This window comes from Ambystoma mexicanum, chromosome 1p (assembly GCF_040938575.1).
Source record: "Ambystoma mexicanum isolate Mex_15411 chromosome 1p, UKY_AmexF1_1, whole genome shotgun sequence".
Lineage (NCBI taxonomy): Eukaryota > Metazoa > Chordata > Amphibia > Caudata > Ambystomatidae > Ambystoma > Ambystoma mexicanum.
Window position 1 is genome coordinate 208,661,631 of NC_090921.1, and position 22,377 is coordinate 208,684,007.

General features: G+C 46.5%; 1 protein-coding gene across 1 annotated transcript in view; it reads right to left on the reverse strand.

The window, feature by feature from the left end:
- The window catches only part of LOC138471491 (vomeronasal type-2 receptor 26-like), a 28,941-nt gene extending 6,897 nt beyond the window's left edge, over positions 1–22,044 (reverse strand). The window contains exons 1-2 of the mRNA XM_069609146.1: positions 21,925–22,044; positions 16,279–16,402 (exon numbers count right to left, since the gene is read on the reverse strand). Of these exons, the coding sequence (XP_069465247.1) occupies positions 16,279–16,402; positions 21,925–22,044 (244 nt within the window). The remainder of the gene's footprint in view (positions 1–16,278; positions 16,403–21,924) is intronic.
- Positions 22,045–22,377: the final 333 nt, after the last annotated feature.

Below are 22,377 nucleotides of genomic sequence, written 5' to 3' on the forward strand. Positions count from 1 at the left end.
AATTATGACAAGTCCGTACTATGAGTTATTCATCTTTTTCTAAAACCATATTCTGGCTACAGGGGTGTGGTTTCCCCCCAGCACAAGGTTGAATTTCTGGTTTTTCCAGTTCTGCCAAGCCAGCTTGCTCTCACAGGCAGTGCTCCTCCCTTTGCTTCCAGGAGGAAGCCACTTTTATTACCCCATAATAAAACATTTGCCTGAGTCAGGACAGGGCTTTGTTCAATTTCCTTCAGAGCCCAGGTAATTCAATCAGGGAAGTGTCATATCCCTTTTGGTGGGAGCAGCAAAAGGGCAGCTAGGCCTGGGAACACAGCTGTTGTGCAAGTCTCATCTCCTGTCGGGGGTAGCTGGTGGGCAGAATTCAGTTCCTTAAGCCAGGCTTCAGATAAAATGTCACTTTTTGTTACCCAGTTTAAGTCAAGACAATGTTTACATATGCAGCTAGAATGCTGATTCTAAGTTCAAAACTATGGCATTTCAACAGTGACAACTTATGTGACACTCAAAAGTAGGTCACTCATTTCTTTTAAACATTTCGATTTTTGGTAGTTTTAAATCCAGTTTCAGTTAGGCTGCTGCAGACCTGCAGAGCTCAGCCAGTCTTGTTAGGAACATTCAAGTCACTTCAGAATATAACTTTAGATTGTATCCACCTCTCAGTAAGTCTTTCTTTGGCTTGCCTTGGGTTCATTTATTCAGTTTTAAACAAAATCTGGTGGTTTTAAAACGCCGGCTTTCTGATAGTGGTGAGTACTGGTACTGCACCCCTTTTTGGGATTTAAGAAAATAAATTCTCCACAATTCTAGGTTGCTTTTGGCAATCAGCATTGCCATTCCCAATGGTTTCAGACTACTGTGTGGGTAGTCCAATGGTGGTTTTAGGCAGTGCCCTTCTGTGCCCATAACATCGGCAAAATGGGTGGCAGCCTATTCTTCATGCACTTCCCTGGGTATTTTCTGGGAAGCTCTGGCCATCATGATGTTTTCCATGTCAGTACTGCACAGTTTTGAGGTAGGGCTTGGATGCGTGGATAAAAACATCCCACAAGCCCCCCTCTTGCGATGGCCATTCTGTTTCAATGATGGGACTCGCAAGACCTGGGATGTTTCCTCATCTTCTTCCAATAGATGGCACAGTTCAGCACTTTTCCTCCATCCGGTACTGATCGATCGGTTCTCCTCGCCGGTCCTGATGGGAATATTGGGCGGTACTCTGGGCCCCTTGCGTCTCTGCTCCCGGTCTCCGGATCGTCCTCCTTGGCCCATCTCCAGATTTTCTTTCTCCTAGGACGACAAAGGAAGAGCGGCAATACCTATTCATAGACATTTTTCCCCCACCATTGATATAGTGGGGTGGCATATATATTTTAGAACTCAACAGATATGAACATGCACATTTTTTTTAAATTAAGAGACAGGAACACATAAACTTGAGAAACACAGAATTTGATAGGCGATATGTAGGATATTTTAAGTTAGAACTGAATTAATCTGAGACAGTACCCTCTAGGATTCCAGAGGATTCCTCCAGTTGTTGCAGAGTGTGCCTGGGATGGCAACACTTCAACTGGTTTATGTGGACCCACTTGTCTTCCCCCTCTGCCAAACCGCCTTTGGGGATGCGGATCTTGTAGGCCACAGGGGAGATTTTGTCTATAACCTCAAAGGGTCCCTTCCATGTAGGCAAAAATTTTCGCTGTTTGGCCTGGTTCCTTTGGAAATTGTATAGATAGACCCGGTCCCCCACCTGATATTCCTTCCTGGAAGTTTTCAGGTCATAGTGGGTCTTCATACTCTCAGCTGATCTTTCGAGATTCCGCTGAGCATAGGCAAAAGCATGTTGAAGGTGTTTCCTTAAATTCTCCACATACTCATGAGTTGTGGAGGCATTTATCAGTGTCTGCTCTTGGGTCCTGTAGAGCAAATGCTGAGGAAGCACCATCTTGCGCCCAGTCATCAACTCAAATGGTGACATTTTGGTTGCAGATGAAGGGGTAGATCTGATCGCCATTAGGACCAGAGGTAATCGGATATCCCAACTTGGCCCAGAATCTGCCACAAACTTCTTTAATATGCTCACAATGGTTCGGTTATATCTCTCTACTGCCCCAGACGAAGCTGGCCTGTAAGCAATGTGTAGCTTTCTCTTGACCCCCAGTATCTCCCACATCTTTGTCATCACTTCACTGGTGAAGTGGCTACCTCTGTCTGACTCAATCCTTTGAGGTAGACCAAAACGGGAAAAGATGTGGTTAATCATCAGGGAAGCTGCAGTTTCTGCCTTGCAATTTGGGGCTGGGAGACATTCCACCCACTTGGTAAACAAGCATGTCACAGTCAACATGTACTTATTCCCCCTAGCCGAGCGAATCACGGGGCCTACGAAGTCGATTTGTAAATCTGACCATGGCAGGGTCATCCCCCTCTTTTGGAGAGGCGCACGGTGCGTGAGGGATGATGGCTGAAATTGTGCACACACAAGACACCCCTTCAAGTATTGGTCATGGTCCTGCCCAATGTGTGGCCAGTACGCAACCTCTCTTAAGATTTCCAATGTTGTGTGAAACCCCCTATGACCGGCGGTGGCCGCATCATGGGCGTGACTTAACATCAGGCTTCGGAATGAGGTAGGAAGCACCCACTGATCGTGGCCAGCTTTGGATTTCCTTACCAGCAAACCGTCTTGGATTCGGAACATTTTTGGACATTTCATCAACACTCTTAGGTCCTCTTTCCCAATGTAATCGGTATCCGTCAGGGGAAAGTTCTCAGGGTCCTCAAGGTGTTGGTAAAATTTACCAATTATTGGATCCCCCTTCTGAGCTGTAATCAAATCAGCATCAGGGGTCTCCTTACTCCATTGTGCAATTGAAAGGTCGTTGTGAGCATTTGTCTGGGACCTAGTGATCGCAGTGACCTGGATTTCCCCCAACAGGGACTCAATCTCAATTAGATCCCCTTGGATGGCCCCGGTTTTGGCCAGCTGATCAGCTAAGTCGTTTCCAGTTTTGTATGGTCCCTCTACTTTGGAATGACCCTTGATCTTTTTCCAATAGATGGTCATCTCATTCGAGGTGACCAGATCATCAATGTTTTGGATCAACTTCCCATATTTCAAGGGTTTGTTGTTAGCACATAACATGCCTCTGGTTTTCCAATTAATCAGGTGCTCTACGAACCCGTTCCGTACATAATACGAATCTGTGATTATGACCAGTTCGTGGAGTTGATGTTGGACAGCAGTGAGGATGGCTTGATGCACAGCCATCAGTTCTGCCACCTGACTACTTCGGGGACCAATTTTGTATCCAGCGGAGGGTTCTGGTGACTCATTCACCCATGCATTCCCTACGCCGGCCACCAGTTCTTTCTCCCCGTCGTTGTCAACATGGTAAGAGCATCCATCCACATAGACAGTGGGCATTCCCTCACACTTGTCCTCTTCAAAGACTTTGTGTGGGGAATTAAGGTATGCCTCCGTGTTGTCCTTGATTTTTAGACTTTCGTCCTCGAGACAGTTTTCTCTGGCACAATCATGCAAGTCAGCCAGACCTTGCGCAAGGGGACTCTTCTTGTTTTGGCCATATCTGACCTCCACAGGAAAGCCTTGCATTGACAGAATCCAGGAAGTAATTCGGGGATTACTCACATTTCCGGCCCGGATTCTATCACTTTGGAGATATTGCATAGGCTGGTGTGGAGTCTCCACTATGATGTGTTCCCCCTGGATAAACGGGCGGTAATTCTTCAATGCCCACACCGTTGCCAGGAGTGCCTTCTCACAATCGTTGAATTTTTCCTCCACAGAGGATAAAGTTTTGCTCGCATAGGAGATTACTTTATTGACCTTGTCATGCTTTTGGTATAATACCGCCGTCAAGCACGTATTAGAGAACCCTGTCTCCAGGAAGAACTCCTTGTTTCTGACAGGGTAGGCCAGGCAAGGCGCTTGTGAGAGGCTTCTTTTGAGTTGTTTTACCGCCTCGGCTTGTTCTGGACCCCATTCCCACTTGACCCCCTCCTTCAGGAGATGAATCAGGGGTCTGGTGATCTCTGCGTAGCCCTCAATGAACTTTCTGCTGTAATTAGTCAGTCCAAGGAGGCTCCTTAGTTCCCGCAGAGTTGTGGGGTCTTTCAGTTTTTGAAGTGCTTCCACTTTCTTTTCCTGGGGACAGAGACCCTGAGGAGTAATCTCATGCCCCAAGAAGTTAACACGGGTTCTACACCACTGTGCTTTCTGAAAGGAAAGTTTTGCTCCGGCGGCCCTCAACTGTGTCAGAACATAACGGATCTCCGCTATGTGTTCCTCCACAGATGAACTTTTGATGAGGACATCATCTACATAAGCCAGGTTACCCCTCGCACCCAGGTCGGGCATGGCCTTATGTAGGAAAATGTTGAATTCATTGCCGGAGTTGAGGTATCCGAAGGGAGTCCGGGTCCATGTGTATTGCTGGCCCCCAAAGGTAAAAGCCAGCTTGTATTGGTCCTCCCTACTGACAGGCACAGTCCAGTATCCATTGGTCAGGTCTATTGCAGTGAATACCTGTGACCCCTGGATCTGGCCAGCCCTTGGTCAATGTAGGGCAGAGGACATCGGGAAGTATGGACCCGTTTGTTGAGCTCCCTGAGGTCGGCGCAGAGTCTCCACTGGCCGTTTGGCTTCAATATTCCCAGCACCGGATTATTGAAGGTGCTGTGGACTGGGCGGATTATTCCCCGGGACTCCAGGTTCTTAATTATTTCAGTAAGGGACTCCATTGAGGCGAGAGGCAAGCGATATTGCTTCACAAACACAGGAGTCATGCCAGGGTCCGTGGGGATTGTTGTTGTGTGGATGTCAGTGCGACCACAGTCATATGAGTCTACCGCAAAGAGATCTTGGAAATCCAAGAAAACTTGTTTCAATTTTTGCTTTTGTTCCAGAGTCACACAGGCATCAGCTAGGTTGACTCTCTCTTCCACCATCTGCCTGAAGCCTGGAAAGACTTCTGGTTTGGCTATCTCAGCGGCCTCCTCCAGCTGGGTGGAGAAGTCCTTGGTCATAGTGCTGATGTGGACTGGAGGCTTCAGGTGGGAAAGGCAGCCCTCATGGACCTGGAAAATCACCTCATCCCTTCTGAAGTCACAAGTCACATCTTCCTTACCATAAGGGCAAGAAGTGTACACCAGGAAGTTCCCCCCATGCCGGGTAAAAATCCTGTCTGGTGTTGTATTGTCATCACTGTCACTGTCAAAGCAGTCCTTGGGGATTGGCCCTAACAGTTCATTACCTAAATCTATGGAAAAATGTCGGTCATCAACCGCCATTCCAATAATGGTGCCTGCGGCTAGAGTAATACTCTTTAAGTCGCTGTTATCCACCTCTATTGGAATGGTGTCATGTTCTATGTTGACTAATGGAGTTGGGTTTACCCCCAACCCTTGCTGTTGGAGAGAAGCGTTTAGATGTATGTAAGCATCAGGGTTTTTCAAATGTTGTCCTCTTTTAACTTTCACTTCCAGGGAGAATTGTCGGGTCCTTTCTGGGATGGTGACTTCCTCTTTGATCTGAATTTCAACTGCATAAGGTAGCAATTGAGCTGACCTAAATGCTTTTTCTGGATCATCAAAGCCCATGGGATTATCCGCTAATCGGGACCAAGCTTTGAAGTTTATTAGGTCCAAACTAATGGCAAAGCGATTGAGAATGTCACTGCCTAAGTAAAAGGCGGCAGGGACGTCTCGCACGACCCAACAATTGTGGACTATGCTCTTGTTGCCAATGGAGATTTTGAGCATACACCTGCTTGGCAGGAGATGTTTGGAATTAGGTGCTTCCAGGTCCATTCCCCATTTGTCTATCAGTTTGAATGTGGGAATGGCTGGATCTTTTGGGAGTTAGCGGAACATGGCTTCGCTGATGAAGCTCTTACCGTTGTTCACACACACTCGAGCGAGAACAGAGTCCTTCCCATCATTTAACTGGACAGGGATGAACAACTGCTCTCCAATTTGCTGAATATCAGCCAGGCTCTGAGCTGATTTCACATCTTTCTGGACTATAGGATTGGGAGTTTCTGATTGTGGATTAGTATAGAATCTCAGAGTGTTTCCTTCCAGTGTGGAGTACCACTTTAGACTGGAAGGAAGGTTGATTTTCAGAAATAGAGAGGACCCTCCATCACCAGTCTGTTGTCCTACTGCTATTACTGTCACGTCTGGAATTTGGCTATTCTGGAAGTGAAATTCTACTTGGTCAGATTTTTGTTCAACCATGTGGCATGTGCCGTTTAAACTAACATGGTTGACACTCTGTTTTAATTTTATTGGTCGGCTAGTCTGGGTCCAGAGGACCTTGTTTACGCAATCTATTAAGGGTGACAACCTCCTCAGGAGGTCATTCCCCAGTAAACAAGGGGTGCCCTCTGGAGTCACTACTATGACTGGGTGTTTCAACTTGTGTCGCCCAATTTTAATGTCCAAATCTGCCGTCCCCTCGACGGGAATTTCCTTCCCGTCAAAGTTCTGGAGTTGTCCAGGAAGTGAGGTGAGAGGAATTTGGTAATTCCCTCCCCTTCCTGCATTCAGTTCATCAAAGGCCCTTCTGGACAGAAGGGTAGCTTGAGATCCAGTGTCCATCAGTGCCAAAATTGTACCCTGCCCCTGTACTTGTACCGGGGCATAGTATCTTCCCTCCTTCTCCTCAAGGGGGCACAGATAATGCACATTTTTGGACAACTGGTGGGCTAACTTTCTGGTTTTGGACATCGCTAGCGAAGAGATTTGGGCAGAATTCTGTGGAGAGCCTTGGGAATCTGAAAGAAAAAATTGGCAACTGGAGATCAGAGCCATTGTGGGTTCCCCTGGCTCCGGTTCCGGGCCGCCCCCCCTTTTTGGAGGCAGTCATCAGGATGGGTTTGAACCAGGGGATTTTGGTATTGTGGGTTCTGGGATGAGATGGTGGGCGGCGGTAGCTCAGTCTCCACATCTCCCCAGTCTGGATTGGAATCCCTAGGGACCCATATTTCTTTGGGAGGAGTTCCCCCCTCTCTGAAGGAGAAGATCCTTTTCCCAGGATCCTCTGAGGATCCCTCTCCCTCAAATTGGAAGATCTGTACCTCCTCCTCAAACTGAGTCTGTTTGGGTCTTTTGTTTCTCCTACCCCCCCCTCTGCTCCTTAGGAGGTAGACTTTCAGGGGCAAGAGATTTTGTTTCCGGTTCCTGGGTTTCCAGGGGCTGTTTACAAGTGAGGAAGGAAGCTTCCTCCAAGGCTTTACACCCCCCTTCCCTTTGTGCCTCCTCCCTGGGAACCGGTGAGTTATCGGGGTGCTGCCCCCGTCATTGTTCTGGAGCACCAGGTCCAGAGTTGGGTGCGTTCTGCGCCGGCATGCCGATCTGAGGGTTCTGCTGAGCCCTCAGTATGTGACCCAGATCCCGCGCCATGTTTTGAACCTGGCGCTCTAACTGGGAAACCCGCTCAGGCTGATACGGGGCCCTGTTTTCTCCCCTGGGCTGATCCCGGGAAGGGTAGCTATCCCTTCTCTGGTAGTACCCCTGGTTTTGGAAGATTTTGATACCCCTCCACCCTTGGCCTCCCCTCTCCCGGATTCGGTTGTCTGGGCTCAGGGAATTGGGGAAGGAAGGGTGGAGGATTTTGGGGTTGGAAATTGGGTGGATACCTGGGGAAAAAGTTCTGCCCAGGATTTGGAGAATTTCTGCCCTCCTGTGGGAAGTTGGGAGGGAAGTTCCCTGGGTTAGGTGCTTGGCTGGATCCCCCCCCTTGGGCTGGAGGAGTCCACACATAACCCAGGATGGGTCGATTTCCCTTGTAACGGGGACTTACATAGTCAGGAGAGCGAGGGACCCCATTTGTGGGACTACCTCCTTGACTCCCTGTTTGTGACTGGCCCGAGGACCTTCTGGGCCTAGCATTATTAGGTGCAGGTAGGTTTTTAGGCTCCCCCATCTCCAAATCTAAAACGGGGGTGACCTTTACCTCTGCCACCTTGGCAGCAGCAGGGGTATTGTTGGTTTTGGGATTTTTCTGGGTATTGCTTTTATTTTCTATGGGCTTCTGCACCTCATAAATCCGGGTAGCCTGTTCAATGACCCAGTCTAAAGATCTTTTCTCATGAAAATCTCTCACGAGCTGGGTCATTATATATTTGGGCAAGGCATGGAAAAATGTATTGACGAATTCTCTGCTGTCTGTGCGCACCCTTCTGGTGGTCTGCGCAAAGGCACGTTTCAGTTCTTGCACAAACTCTTGTGGGGCCTGATCCTCCCCACACTGCAAATTGTAGGCTGCCTTGCAAGCCTCTTGGGGATTTCTGTGAATAGAAAAATGTTTCAGGATGGCCGCCTTATAGGTGGACCATCTTAAATGATTTTGGTCCTCCAACCCCGCAAAGAAACTGGAGTATTCTGGTGAGAATGTCCATTTGACGTACTGGATGCAGCTACTGCTGTCCTTCAAATGGAAAGTCTCCATCATTTGCTCATAGAGATCCAAGTGTTCCCAAACAGAGTACTTGGCGTTCTTATGATAAGGCGTGATGACACTCCTGATTGCCTTAATCTGTTTCAATGGGTCCTTAATCAAGGCCCTTTTTGCCTTATTGGCCTTTTTGGTTCGGGTAACCCTCGTCCATTCGTCCTCTGACTCAGAGGCACTGCTCCCAGAGGTTCCTGTCTGATCTTCCAGGCTTTTCCGGATTCTGCGAGCCTGGGAATGGCTGGCAGAATGTGGGGACCTGGTCTCCTGTGTCCTGTACCGTTCAGAGGAGTCTTCTGATCCCTCCTTGCTGCCAGGATTTGATGGGTACCCCCCCCACTGACCTAACTGGGCAGAGGTTTTCAGGATGCCCTTAATGGGCCTACTCTGCTGGGGTTCCCCATCAAATTGCACTGTGCTTGGGTGCCCATACCCGGATGCCCGCCCCTCCATTCCTGGGTGGTACTGGCCTATGAGCCCCATGCTTCTGGCTGGATAGTAATCTGCCATCCCTGTGGCCCTGTGCTCATGTGCACCAGGGGACATGGGGGTGGCAGAGTCCAGGGACTGAGAGAGATAAAGGCCTCTGGTACTAGGGCTCCTGGGGTTATGCTCAGGAGTTTCTCTTTCCCAGCGAACCTCATCTCTATCCGCCCCTGGTCCCTGTTGCAATGCAAGAGCCTGCGCCTTCAGTTCCTCAGTTAAGGCCTTACTCGACTCTATCAGTCTCTCCTGCATCGCTACCTGTTGTTGGAGCCTATCATTGTGCTGGCAGAGAGCCTCATTCTCTCTCTGCGTTTCCTGATTGGTCCTGGAGCACTGGGCCAGTCTTTGCTGCAGGAGGGTTACCTCCTGAGCTGTGTCCCTATTGGCCTGCTCCTGTCTTGCCAGAGCATCCTCCACCCTCCTGGTGTGCTCTGGCAAGTCCTGGTGTTCTTTTTGGAGGTCACCCAGTCCCTGGTGGGCCAGGTGATTTTCTTCCAATTTCCTTTTTAAGTGGCAGACTTCCTGGCCTAAGGTATCCCTTTCCTGACTAAGAGCCTGCATCTGTGCCGCCAGCTCGTCCCTTTGCCTATGGAAGGCACCAGTTTTCTGGCGCTCCTGGTCAAACTCTGCCTGGGTATCCAGGTCTTTCAAAATCAGTTTATTGCTCTCTGCCTTCTCCCTATCCAGGTGGCTTTGCAGGGTGACTACCTGCTCAGCACATGCCCTATTGAAGTCTAACTGTTGCTCCAGCTTTTTCTGGCTCTGCAGTAGGGAGTCCAAACCTTCTTGGTACTCCTTCTGCAAGGCCAGAAATCTGGTATCCTGGTCAGCCTTTTCCTGTTGCAGGATGTCCATATCCCTCTTTATTTTAATGATGTGCTGTCTACTCTCATTTTCTGACTCCTGGCTCCCCTGCAACCTCTGCTCAGAAGAGACCAGGTCAGATTGGACCTTCTCTAACGCCATCTGTCGCTTATTCGCCAGATCTTGGCTTTCAGTACATTTATCCTGCATGTCTCCCATATATAGGTACAGGTATGCCGCTATCCTAACCATCTTGTCTTGTTCATCCTTAGCCTTCGGGGCCAAATATAGTTCACTCAGGGCCACATGTAAGGGACCCTGATCTCTCCATATATCTGACCCTGTTTCCGTGACCTGTTGCGTGATGGCCTGCAACCAGACCATGCGGTCCTGGTGAGTCCACTCACCTCTCACAAATAACTTATGTAAGAAGTGCTCTCTGGCTATTTTCATGTCTACTAAGGTCGTCATTCTGGAATTTGAGTTCCTTCCTGACTTACAGAAGTTTGTATTTTATTTTTGCAAAACAGAGCTTTTCCTTAGAGCGTTCCTTTGAGGAGTGCTTTACAGCGTAACACAGCGTGGTGATCTGACCGGATATGTGTATCTGGTCAGCTGGCACACTGTATTAATCTGCACAAGTGATAGATCTAACCCAAACGTCCGGCACGAGCCCCCAATTTGTAAGAGGATTCAATTCAACACTACAGCTAAGTCAATGCCTAGTCTGGGATACTGAATGGAAACCCTTATTAATATATCTTTATGTCCAGTTCATGCGTTCTGGATGACTACCCCTATATAACACCCCTCTCTTTGAATAACCCTGACCCCACTGAGCCAAGAAGTAGTTCTGTTTTGCAAGTTAAAAGGTTTATTTGATAATTTAAACAATATAGATATATATCACACTTTATAATAAATTAATAATTGAATATCACACTGAATCTGAGCAGTAATCAATAATGGTTAGTCTGGCACTAGCACACTTCTTTATAATCAATGATGAGTGGTTATAGGATGGATAAGATAGCAACAATACTTTATGGTTTCAAATGGATGCAAGGTGGAATGAAAATGCAGTACAGAAAATACTCAATATGCGTTCAACAAAACAATGTAATCACTTTTCTCTGGCAATCCCCTCCCCCCTTTATGCAATGCAAGGAAATGGAAGGAAAGCACACAGTTCTCAGAAATGCAATCAAATGTAATTCAGTTCACCCCAGCAAGCTTAGACCACAGAAGTTGGAACACAGGCCCAAAATGCTTTTACTTGTGCTGGCAATGAAGTGAAAAATATGCTACAATGCTTTTAATTCCCTCTAGAGGTTCAGGGTGAGTGGAATATACTTGGGATGAGTTCAGGCTCACTTTAGCAAGGATCTAGGAGTAACTAGCAGGTTAAACGAATTTTTGGCAACTGAAAGCAAGAAAACTGCTGTTTTCACACGTTGAGAAATTTGCAAATCGCGGTAAAATTTGTGCGTGCGTTTTTCGCGATTGCGGCAAAAGTATCGGGGGTAGGAATGCGGTTCTAGGTTCCTAGAAAAGCCACGATTCCCAGCTTTCAGAGGAAAGTTACTGCAAGTCTCTAGCACAAACGGTTACTGAGTTATGAACGATTAACTAAAGGTAGTTTTTCAGATTTGAAATTTTAAAGTTCAAAATGACAAATGACAGCTAGCAACTAGAAATGACAGGTGACAGCTAGGAGGCAGTTCTGCTTGGATTAAAATAGATTGAATTATATTATTTTAACTAAGAGATTGGTTCTGCACAGTCTTGCTAGGTACTCACACTATATTTCTGAAATAAATGGGCCTCGCCACAGATCTGGTCAGGTTTTAGACTGGACTCTGGTCTGGTCTCTGCACTTCACAGTGATCTGGGTCAGCTCTCTCTCTCTCTGGATTCTGGAGATTGATGGATTTCAAGTCTGGATCTTTCTGCACAGCTTTCTCTAGAGATTGATGGAGGTAAAGTATGGATTTTCCCGGCAGAGCGTCCCGCAGCAAATGGATTTGAAGGTCCCTATCTGTCCTGTCTGTCTGCTTTTATGTGTTTTGAAAATGGGTGTGTGTGCAGCATCACTAAGCTCTACCCCTCTCCACTTGTCATTGGCCACTTCATCCGCTTCCCCTTGATTGGGGGAATGAAATGAAGTGTCATCATGATGAGGTCTGTTTATGGTACAGAGACCCACCCCTGTCAAATTACACACAATCTATATTTTGACCTAAAAGACATATTTGCACAGGTACACATTTGTTTAAAATTACATGCACCCATCACATATCACAGGAGGTATACCCTGTCCAAATCTGCTCTTCCTGGGAGCTTGCATTCAGAAATGGCGACATTTGCACTTTTTAACTGGTTTCGCAATATCGGACATTACCCCAAATTTACACACAGGTGCGCAAGGAGTATGGACATTAATTGATGAAGTGTCAGATTTTTAACATGCATACATTTTAAGTAATACCCTCTTAACTGCTAGTTTGCCCCCAGATCATGCCACCGGTTCTAAAAACCTCTTAAAATGTGGGCAGAAAAATCACAAGAATTATGGTATCATTTAAATAATTATGACAAGTCCGTACTATGAGTTATTCATCTTTTTCTAAAACCATATTCTGGCTACAGGGGTGTGGTTTCCCCCCAGCACAAGGTTGAATTTCTGGTTTTTCCAGTTCTGCCAAGCCAGCTTGCTCTCACAGGCAGTGCTCCTCCCCTTTGCTTCCAGGAGGAAGCCACTTTTATTACCCCATAATAAAACATTTGCCTGAGTCAGGACAGGGCTTTGTTCAATTTCCTGCAGAGCCCAGGTAATTCAATCAGGGAAGTGTCATATCCCTTTTGGTGGGAGCAGCAAAAGGGCAGCTAGGCCTGGGAACACAGCTGTTGTGCAAGTCTCATCTCCTGTCGGGGGTAGCTGGTGGGCAGAATTCAGTTCCTTAAGCCAGGCTTCAGATAAAATGTCACTTTTTGTTACCCAGTTTAAGTCAAGACAATGTTTACATATGCAGCTAGAATGCTGATTCTAAGTTCAAAACTATGGCATTTCAACAGTGACAACTTATGGGACACTCAAAAGTAGGTCACTCATTTCTTTTAAACATTTCGATTTTTGGTAGTTTTAAATCCAGTTTCAGTTAGGCTGCTGCAGACCTGCAGAGCTCAGCCAGTCTTGTTAGGAACATTCAAGTCACTTCAGAATATAACTTTAGATTGTATCCACCTCTCAGTAAGTCTTTCTTTGGCTTGCTTTGGGTTCATTTACTCAGTTTTAAACAAAATCTGGTGGTTTCAAAACGCCGGCTTTCTGATAGTGGTGAGTACTGGTACTGCACCCCTTTTTGGGATTTAAGAAAATAAATTCTCCACAATTCTAGGTTGCTTTTGGCAATCAGCATTGCCATTCCCAATGGTTTCAGACTACTGTGTGGGTAGTCCAATGGTGGTTTTAGGCAGTGCCCTTCTGTGCCCATAACATCGGCAAAATGGGTGGCAGCCTATTCTTCATGCACTTCCCTGGGAAGCTCTGGCCATCATGATGTTTTCCATGTCAGTACTGCACAGGTTTGAGGTAGGGCTTGGATGCATGGATAAAAACATCCCACACCCTTTTATGAGGCTACAAACCGTGGGGTCATCGTTGGCCCCTGTTTCTCCTTTTCCCCGCACATCACAGATCTTGCCAAGAAGTCCAACTTTCAGCTCAACCTCCTCAGAGGCAGCCTCCCTTTCCTCACCTTCCCCCAGAAGCTCAATGTCTCCAGAGCTCTGGATATATCTAGGCTGGATTACTACAACAGCCTCTTCCTCAATCTGCCTTTTCCTTCCCTTAATCCTTTAAAACTAATGAAGAACAGGGGTGCAAGACTTTTCCTTGGCCTCAAGCCCAGGGACTGCATCTCTCCAGCCCTAAAATCTCTCCACTGTCTCCCAGTGACTGCAAGGATCCTTTGCATCAGCCACATGGATGTCTGGATCCTGGGACCTCTCTACATCCAGCTTTCCCTCCCAAAATACCTCTGCTAGAGTTCTTCGGTCCTCTAACTCCAATTATCTGCAGGTCAGATGCTTTTCCAAGCAGAGAGTGGGAGGTAGATCCCTTTCCTCGGCAGGAGCCACTCTATGGATTGGCCTCCCTGCCCACCTCAGACTTGTGCTGCATCTTCTTAAGTTCTGCCCCACACTTCTGCACATCACCCCCTTCCCTCCTATCCTATCCCCTCCCCAGCCCTCCCCCCTAGTCCCTCCAGCCTTCGCTCCTTTTGTCTCTGCACTTGCAAGGTATGAATGTCATAAGGCCTAGTACGACTGTTACTGTTGTTTCCCTCCCTATGACCACCCCCGTTTTTTGTCTTGTGGCACCTGGAAACACTTGTGTATATGCGCCATACACATTTCCAATTAATAAATACAAATAAATACCAACTGCAGTCAAAGATGGTGCTCCAAAAAGGTTTGTGAAAATCTGTCAATCAGTAATATTCCCTTGTGCACTGTTGTGGGGTGGTGTCCAAATGTATCCACTGCTTGCATTGGCAAGTTTGTGGAAGGCTTCCATGCCCCTCTTTCCTTTTGCCAAGCATGCAGATAGGGCCAACATAGAAGAGGTGACTACACTGCTTTCTGGTTTTTCCCGCTAGACACGTTTCTTACATATATGGCAGGTTGCAAGATGAGCTCGATGTTTTTCTTACACTCAATCTTTTGGGAGGGCTGAGATGGGACCGTACTTCTTCGGCATCCTGGAGTCGGCTTGGTCTATTTTGAAGTGATGATGTGGGTTCTGTAGACTGAGCAGATGGTGCTATCGATGTGAATAGCTGCAAAGTTGTACTGCCACTATCAAGTTCTTGATTATCATCTGTTTCCAAAGAAATCAGAGGAGGGTAATTTTCAGGAATCACCTCTTCTTCCAAACCTGTGGATTTCTCTCTGTTTCACAGTTGATGTCATATCTTCTCCCTCTTTTGCCTCAGCTGGTGGTGGTTCAACTGCATTCTCCTCACACTGCATGTCTGATGCATGTCCACATTTGATGCAGGCACAATGACATTTTCCACCAATTCACCAGATGCGAGGCAGGTTCCACTGTTTTATAAAGCGGCAGAGATCTGCAGCTAATTATTGACCAGTGTTGCTGGTGCAGTGATCCCTGTGGTATCTGGGCCTCATCACAAACAGTGTCTGCTGTAGCAAGTTAAAAACTCCCAACAGATATGTTCCTCCATGGGCCCTTACCCCATCTCCATCCACATTGGGTACTTAAGTAGATTCTGTCATGTTTGTTTGATTTACCATTTCCCTTCAATAAATGCACATGTGATACTCAGTGTGTTGGCCTTCTCCTATGCCTAGTAAATGCACACAGGGTTATCAGTGCTAAGGCGTACTGCTCCCCTTAGTGAATGCAAGTGAGGACCTGATGAATTGAATGAATCCCACAGGCCCCTCAATGCGTTAACCTTCTCCTGTGCCTAGTAAATGTGTGTGGGTTCTCAATGCATTGGCCTTCTCCTATGTCTAAGAAATACACCTGAGTTTCCAAGTACTATGGCCTTCTTCTATGTCTAGCAAGTATACCTGGGGTTCTGAGTGCCTTAGTGTTCTGCTACTGAATGCATGTGGGTTTGTAGGGCTCCTCCAAACACAATTCATGTGCCACCCACAAACGGGGTTACCCCGAGTTCCCCTAAAAAATTCAAAAACACAATTTCTTAACTCTAACTAATCCCTATCATTGAATAACTACCACACACATCGCTTCTTTAACAAGCGTGTGCTGCTACTGCCTCTTCAGATTCCAACCCTCAACTGTCCTGAGTTACTATCACCCACCTTGTAACTTAACAAAGACATGTGTCTCCTATGAATCAGCATGTATATTACTTGCTAATAGCTCAACATAGTGATGTTATGCAATGCTTTGGAAGCTGGAGAAAACTGTCATAAAGCGCTACAGAAAATATTAAAGTATTATTGTTAGTATTCATATTAGTACTAGTAGTAGTAACATTATTATTATTACTATCATTATTATTATTATTATTATTATTATTATTATTATTATTATTAATGCCCTAGTCAAGAGCCCTTTATTCTCCGTCCAGTAATGGCTAAATCAAAACCCTTAGGGAAGCAATCTCTCTGTCCAGTGATACCCTTCTTATAAATTCAACAAAGGATGCCAACCTAAGGTCCATAACTGGAAGAACTATATTAAATGCCACATTGATAGGAGACAACGTGTCTATTCACTTTTTGGATACCCTATGCACATATTAACAGAATGTAGCTGTGCATAGCTATGCAAAGAGAAAAATATCATATGTTTCACTCCCCATAAAGGGTAGTGCTGACAGTGGGCACGATCCTTAATGCCCTGGTGTGAAAAATCGACACGGTCAAGTAGAGGTTCAGTGTTGCATTCCTGAAAGTACAAGATGTAAGGAAGTCCCTTATTCTCAACCTGTTGAAAGTGGCAGCCTCACCCGTGGTGTTGGCAACCTTCCCAGGCGAGCATGCCAAGCAGTCAAAGCAGCAAAGCGGTTGACCTGGCCGGGCGGCTCTTCGGTATCCGACGGGGCAGCTTTCACTGCAGACAGATTGAGGGATCTAGGATAAAGGAGAGAATGAACACAGTCAACAAACACCTCGTGAGGTGGATGAGCTTTCATGCTAAAATAAATCATGCAAATCTTGAGTACCATTCCCAGGACTGCATGATCCATGGCAATGGACAGTCCATACTGGATCATAGACATATGATCAAAACTTTGTAACAAGCTATACTGGAGGAGTACTACATTTATGTTCATCCAGAGTTCAATGAATCAATATTTAAAAGTGCCTTAAAACATCCTAATTATTTCGTATGTAGCATGGCAAGAACATGTGTAATATTAAATGAACAGTAGTTGGAAGGAGAAAACAAAATGCCACTGAGCAGCTGTAGACAGTTCAGTTGTGTGAGTCATGCATTCCAGGCACCAAACAGTAGACAGGACACAAATTGAAGCTGCCCACCACAAAGACTGGGGTTAGAAGACAAACGTGCTGAGAGGCACTTTCTCAAACTCATTGGGCCTCATTACAACTCTGGCGGTAGCCGCCAGAGTTGCATTTTTTACGGCACCCGTGAATGGGCAAGAACCAGGTCATGCCAAGCTCGGCGGACCCGGTAATTGCCAATTTGCGGGTGCCGGAATCAAGGGCCTACTGATCCCCATTCTGTCCCAATGGGCTGAATGGGGATGGGGACGTCGGATGTACCGGAACATTCAGAGTTGTGCCGGTGCATCCGACATGCTCTGCTCGCAGGTGCCGTTACACCTGCCAGGAAAAACTGGCAGGTGAGACGGCATCCACGAGCAGAGCTGATAGTATGGCGGTCCGGGGACTACAGTACTGCCATGCTTACTGGTACCGTAGTTCCCAGACCGCCATGCTCGTAATGAGGACCATTGTGATTTACAATGTCTGTGGGACCTGAAAGCCCACTGATACTTTCAATGGTGGACCATCTTTAGACACTGCACATGGGTTAAGTAAGGTCCAGGGTCGAGTCGATGCAAAAGTCCTTGTGGTTCGAAATCTTCTGCTGTCAAAGGCGAGGGAGAGGTCCAACCACGCCCATAGAGTATTGGACCTCCTTTCTGCCATGATCTTCCTATAGCTAAATTCACAATCGCTCCATTCAGGGAGGTTGAGAGATCCCTCCATCAAGTAATGATATTGAGCAATAGTTGAGCGTTGAGGACTGAACCCCTTTATTATAAATAGGAATTACTAATGCAGTTTCCCACGAGGCTGGGAACTCTCTTGTCTTTAAGATGTTATTAAAGAGGTCGCACAGAATCCACGACCACAATGGTGTTTCACCCTCACAATAGCGTTTGTGAGCCTATTCGGCCCTGTGGCCCTAGAGGAAGATGCCTTCCTTGTCAGTTCTTCAATAGTTTCCTGTAATAAATGAATATCTCATGGGACCCAATCGTCCACAGCAAAATGATCACTTTCCGCTTTCGTATAGAGTTGGAGACAATGTGCCCGCCAAACTACTTCAGGAATAACACTCTGCTGCATTGCGGCTTGGGACTGCCCCTACCAATTTACAAGTTCCCAAAAATTCAGTGAAGAATGGTCTCCTATACATCAAAGCAACGCCCCCCACCCGCTGTGGTGAGCTGTTGTTCAAGCCGAAGCGTCTATGAGCATGGCTCGTGTGATGTGGCTGTGAACTTGTTCAAAGGATGCAAAGATCAATTCAAAGATTGCCAAGAGTGCCAAAGGCACCATTGTGACTCATGAGTGCTTTGAAGGCTTCAAACATGCTCAAATCAGTTAGGGGATCTTTTGAAGTGGCAGAAACCAGAGTCCAAGCTGCTTTTTTAATTCTCAGGGTGGTTTGTGTCCCACTCATGGGCACTAGGATAAGGTGAGTCCTCATTACTCTTCACTCGCAGTCCAGAGAGCTTGGCTGGCACTGGCAGGGGTTCCTACACTTCCAGTGAGGGGCATGGTCCCAGTGCATCTGGCTGAGTGACAAACGGCAGTCACACCCAATGTTCTCTGGGGATGGTTATAGGATACAGCTATCCTCTGCTTTCAATACATCTGTCTTCACCTATATGGTAGGGGACATTGGAATGGACTGAACACCAAACAGGATTCCACAGGTGTCTTCTTCTTGATGTCCAGGAAAAAATCAAGGAAGGAGTGGCACTGTGACATTTGGCCAGGTTGTGGATTAGACGCCCAGGGTTTTTGGGTGTTAATTAATTTAATAAAGTGATACAGGTAATTCTGTCTCTGAAAGAGAAATCTGCCAATCAGATTCCTCTTTTCATAGGCTCCATGCCATAGGCGTAGTGTACACTTATGCCCCACTGATCAGAAGCATGAGCTGCAGCGCCTGCTCTCCAGTGGGGCATTTAAGATATGCACCCTGTTCCAAAACATGACATGGGTTTGAGTATGCTGTCCTGGTAGCATGTAAAACTGTAAATATAATCCATACCTGAGTTTAAGGTATGGTGACCAGCAGCTCTCATAGTTATCCAAGCCACATCAATTTCATATCACACATGTGTCAGCCCTGTGAGCCCACGTAAGCTGTGGAAGGGTGCTGTGTATTCTCCCTCAAATATGCTGTCCTTGGTACTCTTAGAAGGACTGTAGCCTTGGCACTTCCTCTCCTTGTTCCTTTCTGAGTGCAGGTAACACAAAAGCACAAAAGTGCACACCCTTCCAGCTAAATCGGACAGTTGGGGGATAATAATAGTGAAATGCATCACAAAATCCTTGTTCCTCAGGGTATGTGGGTCAGTAAGGCATGGTATGGTATGGTATGGTAGGTAAACTTGTAAAGCGAAAACTGTGACCACAGGTCATCCTGGCGCGAAGAAAGGAAGACAAATAGGCAAGGAAAGGAAGATAGGCGGAAAATCGGCTAATCCCCAGGCGGAAACAGGCATGAGTTAAACTCACTCATACTCTGAACGCAGCTAAGAAGACTCTGAAAAAGCAAAGCTTCTTAACGCTGAGAACCGCCCCTTCACTCGCTGATCCTTAACAATAACAGAGCGTGGCTGCTATACAGTGATAATATTAACTGGATGAGTATGCAGGATGCTGGTCTGAAAAAAATATTTACACAAAGGGGCTAATCAGGAGTTAGGTGGTATATTGGCAGAAAAATCTGCTGAGATACCACCAAACTGTAATACTTGTACTGCTACTTCGTCTGGATGTATCCCCACAGGATTGCAAGTGGTCGTGGCGGTGTTAGTCCCCATTTATGTGGAGTCCATAGGACTCCATGGTGGATTTCGGCAGAATTACCACCACAGTAATTCCACCGGCGGTAATTCCACCGACATTTGGCAGAAAGGTGGCAGATTTACCACCAACTCATAGTTGGACGTGAATCCTCAAACTTTCTACTAAACTCATAGGCGTGCAGAAATGCGGCGGTAACAGTATTACTGCCACATGTTTACAACGCTGCCCCACTCGTAACGAGTCGTTTCAAAGCCATATTCAAAGTCATTTATAAGAGAGAAATGATACACGGACCAGATTTTGTGTACAGTTTCAAACGAATTATCAAAGTCACGTACAGAAGCGCTGGACGGGCCATGAGGGCGCCCAAAATGTCTCATCGTAAAATAAGAACTCACTGTGCAGCTAATATAATAGATATCACCTGAGGATGGATGTCAGATTTTTTGGGGCGTGTAGGCATAGCTCAAGTCGAGGGTACACATGGGTGGACGGACTCCCCCCACTTTTTCAGACCTCCCCCCACTTTTTTCAGAGGGCACCTTGATATACTAATTTATGGTGACACCGTATTCAATTGGTATGTTAATGAGTGACCCCACTTCTTTTTTTTTTGGGACTTGACTCCTACGTGTAGGTGTACAGACCATTTTGTACCCGGTTGCATGAATCAAGTCATTTTTATTCATACATATTTCCGTGTTCCAGTTACTTGCAAGGTAATAAAAACACGAGCACACCGATTGGTCATCAGCAAGCATACAAGCTCAGATCCCAACTGACACTGAGAACCCTCACAGGTCCTCACCCACCCAACATTCACTAACCTGTCCTTCACGTACAGCCGCCAACTTCCTAAAATAAGTGGGGATGCCCAGAAGGACACTTACACAGGACAGCTCACATATGCCTCTTATTCAAAGCCAGGATGCAACTCTAGGTAAGCGATGCCATCTCTGAGGGCTATTCATTCATGACAAATGAGCAGTTTTTCCTGTGTGGGCTCACTTCAGAATGTTTCCAACTCACTAAGCGCTCCTGAAAGTGAAGTCCCCACAGGATCCACACTGCGTGGGGGCAGTGGGTGCTGCAGTCTGTCAATCTTGAACATGATTCCTCAGTTGCTGATATGATATGATAGGTTATTTATAACGCACATAATACACAGAGGTTTCTAAGCGCGGACCCGGGGATTGAACCCGTGTTGCTACGTGGTGTCTTGCTTCCAAGGCGAGCACATTACCCCTGAGCTATCCTCTTGAGACACGTTTACATCGGGCAACACCGATGGAGCAGTGTGGCTGCCACAAGTGACAACACAATCTTCTGATGTACTCAAACCGTGAGTGGTAGTGGATTGATTGGGCCAAGGAGGTCATGGAAGGGTTTGCAAAGGGAAAATGATAGTTCAGTCTGCACACTACATCCAGTCAATCTCTGCAGGAAAACATAAGCACACACATGTTTACAAGTAGCTTAAAAATTTACTTCTATATCCAGTCCGCCTTTTTGTGCTTTTGTAGTCTCCAGCTATGGTACCAGCTGTTACAGTAATTACCTACTTGTTTTAAGTGATTATGATTCCAACATCTTTAGATGTATTCCGATTTAGAAAACTCCTTTTTAGGAGGTAAGTTTCCAAAGGCAGAGGCTCTCATTGATTACAGATCATCATCCAACATCCAACTTCCATCAATGGTAATATCACTTCGTATATGATATTTTCGCTAACCCTTAGCATTATTGGACTTTCCTCTGTGCCTGGTCTGTGACAAAGAGACCAGGTGCCGGGAATATACATGCCACTTTTTCATTCTCCACCCCGGCATGCACACTAGTCTGGGCACACATTGCGGTCAAGCCGAAGTCGAGATGGTTCGAGTCATTATGATCCCAATGGCAATTGGCGTCCAGTCACTGCAATGGTGCAGGCTCCTGAAGGGTCGCGTCGGCAGTTGAGATGGTGAGATAATGGCACGCAACAGACTTCTGCTGGATCGAGTCAGTGTTATCAGCGGCAAACTCGAGGTGGCGCTCGAATCAGTTACCACCTCGAAGTTCGAGCGTACGGTTCAGGTTGTTAGGGAAACCCCCAGCAATGGGCTGATCCGGAATCTGTGTGGCTCAAAATGCAGCAAGTGGTTCAAAGTGTGGTTAAGGGTGCCAAATGCAGCACTGCATGTGCTGTGGCAGCTTGAAGGCCACTGAAGAGGGTGGAGACTGCTGCAGCGAAGTTACAGCAATGCAGTATAATAGTCCAATGGAACTTTGATGAAATGGGGTCTGTTTAGCAGGCCTCCCTTTCAGAAACATAATTTTATGATATTAAAAATCAACAAAGCTAGGGCTCTCACACCCTTGTCAGATTGCCTTCTGTCGTCGGCTGTAATATTGCGATTTGTGCTGCGGTCATGACTGTCAAGGTAAGGTCCTGTATATACATGAAGTGCTCCTGGAATGCCATAGAACCCCATTGCTGACACAACACTTGCACACCTGACACAGTATTAAGACCTTGACAGTTGTTATTTCATTGGGATTGTCTATTGCAGAGAATATAAAAGTCAGCAATGCTTTGGTGAGAAACCGATATTGAATGTTGCGATCACTTGACCATAAAGAAGCAAAGGGAAGTGAATACGCAGGCCTGGTCAATCCATCTATTCCATGCAGTGTCCTCACTTCCAAAGGAACCGCAAGGCCTGCTCCGTCTTCACAGGAATGTACTGACCACTAGAACTTGAAAATAACGTGCCTGAAAATCACACTGCTACTGTACCTTGGAAGATAATGCACAGAAGGGTCCT